The 7,182-nt window shown below is 39.8% G+C and overlaps 1 protein-coding gene across 1 annotated transcript; it reads right to left on the bottom strand.

Moving 5' to 3' along the window:
* Nucleotides 1-581: 581 nt before the first annotated feature.
* On the bottom strand, nucleotides 582-2,835 carry sp5a (Sp5 transcription factor a). Its single transcript, XM_033617078.2, has 2 exons — nucleotides 2,453-2,835; nucleotides 582-2,132 (listed from the first exon to the last, which is right to left on the bottom strand). Exons 1-2 carry the CDS (start codon nucleotides 2,501-2,503, stop codon nucleotides 1,056-1,058), a joined length of 1,128 nt encoding a protein of 375 aa, XP_033472969.1. The 5' UTR covers nucleotides 2,504-2,835; the 3' UTR covers nucleotides 582-1,055.
* Between the last annotated feature and the right edge of the window lie 4,347 nt (nucleotides 2,836-7,182).

Here is a 7,182-nt window from a genome sequence, read left to right as displayed (position 1 = left end):
ATCAGAGTATAAGCACCTGTATGCATCCTTGAAGCGATCTACATATGTTGCAGAGGGATCTCTTACATGCTTTATGACAGTTGTTACTCAGTTGATGGGCTCGCATTGCTATATTTCACTTTTTAATATTGTACTGTAAATGTTTAGACAGTGTATGCACATTTCTAAATATTTCTGTGAAGATTTTCAAACCAACTCTACTTCTGTCACTACTTAAATATCGCTTTACCTATGTTAAAGGTTGAACAACAGCAGCAGGAGAATGGCAGGGCAAAAGATTGAATTTTTGGGGAAAAAATGTATCATCTTTTTTTAATTTTCAGAATAGCTCAAGTAATATTAAACATTGTTTAATTTGGGTTGAAATACTTCTTTTTAACCACCACCAACAGCTGGAATTTAAATAGTAGCACACTTTTTCCTGCATGTCTCCAAATTAAATTTTATATTTTACTAAACAAAATAGTTGGCAATGAATATCTGGGTTTCGCAAATTCAAAAGGCACACTCATCACAAACCTGACTGTCTCATCACCCACATAACTGAGGGATATCAAATGAATTATCCGAGTTTAGAGTTGAGGAAAATGTTATAATCTTTATTCTCACACAGTATTTGGGTCATATCAACAATAGCAGATCTTTTCAAGAGCATGCTTAATAAAAACACCCCATATGGAGCAAAAAACGGACACTTTCATTCAACAAAAGCTATTAAATATAATTTACAGGGGAGTGAAATCTTCCACCGAAGACAATGATCAAAACACAAGTTGAAAACTTGTCTTCCTTGATATGATATAGACAGTGAATCCAAACTCATGAGCTATAACTTCTCCATGGTCCCAAATTAACTTATGAAACTTTATATATACAAAAATGTGCTACACAGACCAACAATGTTAGAGACTATTGTCAGGGTGTAAGAAATCAACCAACAAAAATAAAGAAAATACCCTATAAAAATGCAGCTCACTGTGTACTTAAACTAATGTAGGACTGACTGTATTGCACTAGTGATTTTTTTCTACTGTTTAAAATGACTACAAGGTGTGTTACAACATATTCCTCGTGTCCTCCCTTTTGACATGGTCAAGTGTCTTGTCGTGGCACTTGCTCTTTTTGTTCTGGTGAGTTTTGACATGTTTTGCCAAGTGGTCACTCCTCATGAACCTCTTGCAGCAGTCCGGGCAAACAAAGCGCTTCTCCCCCGTGTGAGTCCTCAGGTGTCTCTGCAGCTCATCCGACCTGGTGAAACTCTTGCCACAGAACAGCCAGTTGCACACAAACGGCCGCTCCCCAGAGTGCCACCTCAGGTGCGCTTTGAGGTGAGAAGTTTTCCCGTAAACTTTCCCGCAACCCGGTATGTGACAAATGTGCTGCTTCTTCTTGCCAGGCTCGTCGCTGGACGTGGAGGACTGGCAATTGGGACACCTGCACCTCCTGCACCGCCGCGCAGTCGCGAGGGGGGACTTCGTGTGCAGCAGAGCCGCGATTTGAGTCTGATATTGCGCAAAGTCCGTATGTCCCAGAACCAAGCCCCTCTGCAGCTGGAAGCGATGGGGACCCAGGGAAGACGAGTGACTGACGTGGTTCCCCTGCTGCAGGCTCCACCACGGAATATCCTCCCCAGGGTTTGGGGACAACTGTCTCTGCTGCTGGTGCACAAGGCCGGAGGGTCCCGTGACAAAACTTGGCATTGCGGGCGGAATGGGAGTTGGGGCTGCGTAACTGACGGCGGGGACGTAGGTGGGAGGGCAGGTGGACTGCAGAGACTGCATGGAGCAAGGTAACATCTTCACAGGGGAGAAGTCATAGGGGTACGAGGGGTCCGCCGGAGGGGTGAGGGGCAGTTCGTGGTGCGAGCTGAAGGAGCTCTGGATGTGCGCAGACAGCTGGGGCTTGGAGGATAGTCCGAAAGTAGAGTTGCTGGCCAGGCTGCTCTGAGGGGTTCCCTCGTTAGTCCACGGGTGAAATAAACGCGAAGGGGAGCCCAGTGTTGGGTCGTAGGGGACCTGGAGGAAATCTGTGGGGTTTGATCCGTGGTGATGCCCGATCCGGTTACAAGTGGCAGCCAGGAGAGCCAGCGGGGAGTGCTTACAGTTCTCTGGAGAAGAGTTTGGAGTGCGATCCTGGAGAACCGAGACACACATTTTCTATATTACAATCATTATTTAACACACTTTACGAGGTTGAGGAAAAAAAGTGCTACGTTAATATCTGCTCTAAATAGTTTCATCTGCCTGAACCGTGATGATGTGACATAAAAGTTGGCGTTATGTTGCAGCACAAGTCATTAAAGACGCAAGCAATTAGCGTTAGTAATAAAATTATATGACACCGGACTATTAAAGTGGCACGACTTTTTTTATTATCTGTGTTAAATATAAAAAGACTCGGAGGAGTAAGTTTAAAAGTTATTAAAGTCGTCAACATAAAGTTGCGCACAAACCTGAAGAAAAGCCTGGAGTGTTTCATTCCGCAGTACAGCCACTGCTGCCATGGTAAACGTCCTCCTCCCTCTCGATGGAAACAAATAAAAATAAAAAAAAAAGCGCTAATTTAGATAAATATGTGCATTCGCAGTTTAAAAATATCGCGTCGAGCAGGTCTCCACTCCTCAGTGCTTCCTCTCTCCGAGATATCCTTGGTCTATCTGAAGAGTGAGGGATCACTTCTTAGAATTTGATAAGGACTTTGGTGGGCCGCCAGCCAGTCAGAAATAAGATTTATTACTTTGAAGTTTGCCGCTGCCCAATCATCAAAGAATAGCGGCTCTTTGAGAGGGGAAAGCAAATCCTTTGAATCCACAAAGCTCCTATGGTGTGTTTGTTGGTCTGGATAAAGGAGCTGATTATTAGGGGGGATGGGAAGGGAGGAGATAAAGGCGGGACAATTAATGAAGTAATCACTATGTGGGAAATGTATATACACAAATAATTGGATTTTCTTGATCAAAGACCCCCACGCCGCCTGGAGACCCCGGTATTGGATGCTGTAGTCATCTGATCCTCTTTTTGTAATTAAGGATTTGTAGCAGAACCCTATGTGACAATGTGACATTGTTATCTCTGGAGATCTCCAAGAGCGTTTGCTCTGGCTGTTTGATGGAGGGAAAAGAGACCAAAATCAAGTGACTCAACACAAAGTTCTCATCTCTCAAGAATCTGCCTCTCTTTTACATTTCTAATTTGAATTAAATTTGTCTTTGTTGTTCCTTTTGAGCTGCAACACGGCATTAAACACTTAATTATGCCCTCTCTGAATTATTTAAATACTTAATTCTCCCTCAGTCATTTCAATCATTTGTTTTTATCACAACCTTATTCCTAATTTAGTTTTTTTTTTCTCTCTCTTTTTCTCTTTGTTGAGCATCAAACCATAAGCTCGGAGCCTTAGGGTGAATTCCCAGCAGCTAAATCAAATTGTAACATGTTACTTAACATGACACAAAAGGGGGAACCTCTGTTTTAAATCAGGTGACAAAAGCAGCTCTTGAAATGGTGATGTCTCAATTATGTTTCTTTATAAACTTGTCATGTCAGTGTGTGTGGGGAGGAAGTTCCTGTGCACTGAGGCGTCCACATTAAACAGAGGTATCTATATATTGTAAGGGAACTGAACTGGTATTATTTCCTGCCCTGTTTTTGTTCCAGAACATTTAGTCAAGTCAAAAGTATGCAGTTTTCTTAAGATAATATCCAAACTTTTTGTGGCAGAGAAGTGGAAATGGAAGTTGTAGTTTTCTGTATCAACTCTCTGATCTTTATCTGGCTTCCCTGAAGAAACAATCACTGTCCTCTCAACTAGTTTGGAGCGGCAGATTTTGAATTAGATCTGTTCCTTTGAAGGGATTAATGTTCCCAGTCCTCTCCCACGGCTTTACACACAGTCATGAGGGAAAGGGGGAGTCCTGCTGGGCTGAACTGGAGCCATGTTGAACTACAAAACTGGCTACAGGAGTGGTGTAGTCACACTGTTGACTGATCAAAAAAAAACAGTAGTGGAGATTAACCTTGTTTACATCAAGTTATGGCAGCAGTGGGCGATGAGGTTTATTATGTAGAGCGTATAAAAAGATGCAGGAAACAGGAAGGTCACTATTTTTTGAGTGCTGAGCCACGTTGTATTAAATCTTCCGTTTACAAGAGAGTGTGAGCGTACACTTTTACAAGTTACACCTGGAAACTCATCTGACAGAGGTCACATCATAAATGGCTGCAACCTCTGAATATGTGGATGGGAATTTTTTCATGATCAAGAAATATTCACACCACTTTTTAATAAGGCAGCCTTTATACAGTTTATGACTAATGGATTTACTAATGGTTAATAAATAATTTACTCATGCTTCATAAAACAGTCAGAAGCAACCAAGAAGAGCAACTTTCGGAGTTTATCCTCCTTCAAGATAACAAGGCAGCCTGTGTTGTTATGTTTGTATCTCATCACTAAGATGGAGTTTTATTAAAACACTTTATTAATAATTCGACACACTGCAGACTTGATGCTTTATTAGAAGCCGACAAAACCTATGAGTCCTTATTATTGTAATATTAACTACATTATGTCAACAACAGCCAATAGGACATTGTTCATAACCTGGCAACCAACATCTGCTTACATTAAGGGACTAAGAATGATCTATGAAGCATTCATAAATGAGTTATAAACCATTAATAAAGCCATTGGTTGTTACTACGGCACTGGTGCACATGTATTCACTTTGTGCATTTCAGTATTACGGATTTTGACATGAAGGGAACAGGAAAATTATACAGAGATTTATAAAATGACCAAATGGTTCATAGATTAGGGAGAACAAGTTTTGGGTTGCCAGGTTGGGGGTGTTTATCCCTTCTATTTGAATGATAAGTTACCTATACGTGCTATAAATATCAGGATTTCTCAGTTTCTCAGTATGTTAGGAAGTCGCTAATAAAGGGTTTGTACATGAATCCATCTGACACTGATGAGTGTTGTTCTTACTGATGGCTTGTAAACTGATTATAAACAGTGTTGGGGGGTAACTAGTTACATGTAAGGGAGTACAGTTATTGAATTACAAAGCAAAATGTAATTGTAATCAGCTACTGAGAAAAAATGTAATTATATTACAGTTACTAAATTTCACAATGTTGGGGATTACAAACTGGCTACATCTAAATATAGTCTTTTCAGTAAAAAGTTTATATGTAGACTGCAAAACCTTTGAGACTAATCTGAGTGTAACAATTATCCGCTTACGTTTTTAGGACTTTTTAGCTTGATTGCTAAAAAGAGTATTTAAGTGTTATAAGTTACATTACTTTGCTGAAATAATTAAAATAGTCACATTACTCATGACATATTTAACAGGTTAACTAGTATTAAATGATTTATTAACCATTTATAAAGCTATTAGTTACTACTTATAAACAAACTTATGAACAAGATGATGACGCTGATCTTGTAATTGATGTCCTGATATTCAGCTTGTTGTTCTTGAATGCAACTCTGCATGCAATTTTGAAAGAATGAAGAAGCAAAGAAAAGGATACTTTATAAGAAAGTGGTACCAAAACAGAATTGTACTGTGCATTCGTCCTTATTGGTGAACATATATTCACTTGATGCATTTAGAAATTGAGGATTTTGTCATTACGGGGCTCAAAACAGGTGAAAAGAGGATTATAAAATGGCCAAATGTTAGACACTCAGTTAACCAGCTGTTACTAACTAAACTGCTGACCAGCTCAGACGTCATTTTTACAGTCTACTCCAAAAGTTTGTGTTTGTGCAGAAAAATGCTATCACTTCTCTTCTGCTTCCAGGTTTAAATGTCAGATAAATGTCAAATGTTGTAATCTGCTCTTTTATGTCAAACCAGACAAGTGTTAAAGTAAAGGAGAAATCCACCCAAAAACAGAATTAAGATTTTTCCATGATCCTGAGCAGCAGCGCTGATTTGAGGACTTTAAAACAGCAGATTTTAATTCTGATTCAGGGTGGATTTCCACTTAAATCAGCTTTACATGTGAGCTGTCATGCTATGCAAAGGCAAATTTCAGACATATGTGACAACTGCATGAATTTCGCGAACCACCAGCGTTTGCCAAATTATTGATATCTTCCTTTGAGATACTCGGTTCAGCCTTAAATGCAAGTTCTTACATTTTAATGCATCTCAATGGGACTCCAGCTGAGGGATGGATTTGGTTGAGCAGGACTTTGATATAGTTTGTGAGAAATTCATGACTGTGTGCCTGACACAATGTCCAGTCCCCGAGGTAATTTACTTGCTCCAAACCTTTGCCGTCTTATGGCCATGCCTCGAGTTTTACAGGGTCACCTCAGCAGTGGTTTGGCTAAAAGAATTTTTACCTGCGGCATTTGATGGGAAAATTAACTTGGAGGAACCCCCACTGCAATAGTTTTCTGCCTGTAGACTCAAAGGTTTGAACATGGAATCAGCCTGTACCATCCGTGTATTTCATACTGTACTTTAAAAGCATAAAGTGAAGAGTCGATCGACAGACAAACTGTTAAGAGGTGGAGATGTGTATGGTGCTGCATTGAGGGATTAACAGAACATCTAAAGAGAAGATACAGTCTTGCAGGAAACTAAACTCAGAAAGTGGTTGTATTTATAGGTGCAGATTTCGGGGGAATGCAGGGAAAAGTCCCTCTCAATATTCAAAACTCCTCAAATAAAAACACTTAAGTGCAGAGGACTTTTATTTTGACATAATTAGACATTTACGCCATACTCTGATGCATAAAAGCACAAAATGGTTCATAAAAATTCACCAGAATGCAACAAATCAAGTGTTTGATGTTCAAAATTTTCTGTCGGAGAGCCACCAAACCTCCATTTTCATATGTGTCCCCCCCAAATGTTGAAATGAAACCTACGCCCTTGGTTGTGTCTAAAGAGCAGGAAAATGGAGCTGGTGTTTTTTAAAGTCAAAGAAAACCACAAGTCAGTCTGTGGTGTTCTGCACTTTTGTCTCATATTCCTGTTTGGATCGACAATCTGAAATTTCTGAAAACAAAATTAAACATTTTCCAATCGTTCAACAGGTGAAGAATAAAAATACACCAACAGTCAAAAGTCAGTGGTTGAAACACATTTATTTGACTCATATAAAATGTCAGTTTACTAGAAATAAATATAAATTTACAATAGATATGAAGCGCGTT

The sequence above is a fragment of the Epinephelus lanceolatus genome, chromosome 14 (genome assembly GCF_041903045.1).
Source record: "Epinephelus lanceolatus isolate andai-2023 chromosome 14, ASM4190304v1, whole genome shotgun sequence".
Taxonomy (NCBI): domain Eukaryota; kingdom Metazoa; phylum Chordata; class Actinopteri; order Perciformes; family Serranidae; genus Epinephelus; species Epinephelus lanceolatus.
The sequence above is the reverse complement of the archived record's forward strand: the minus strand, read 5'-3'. Positions and strand labels throughout refer to the sequence as shown.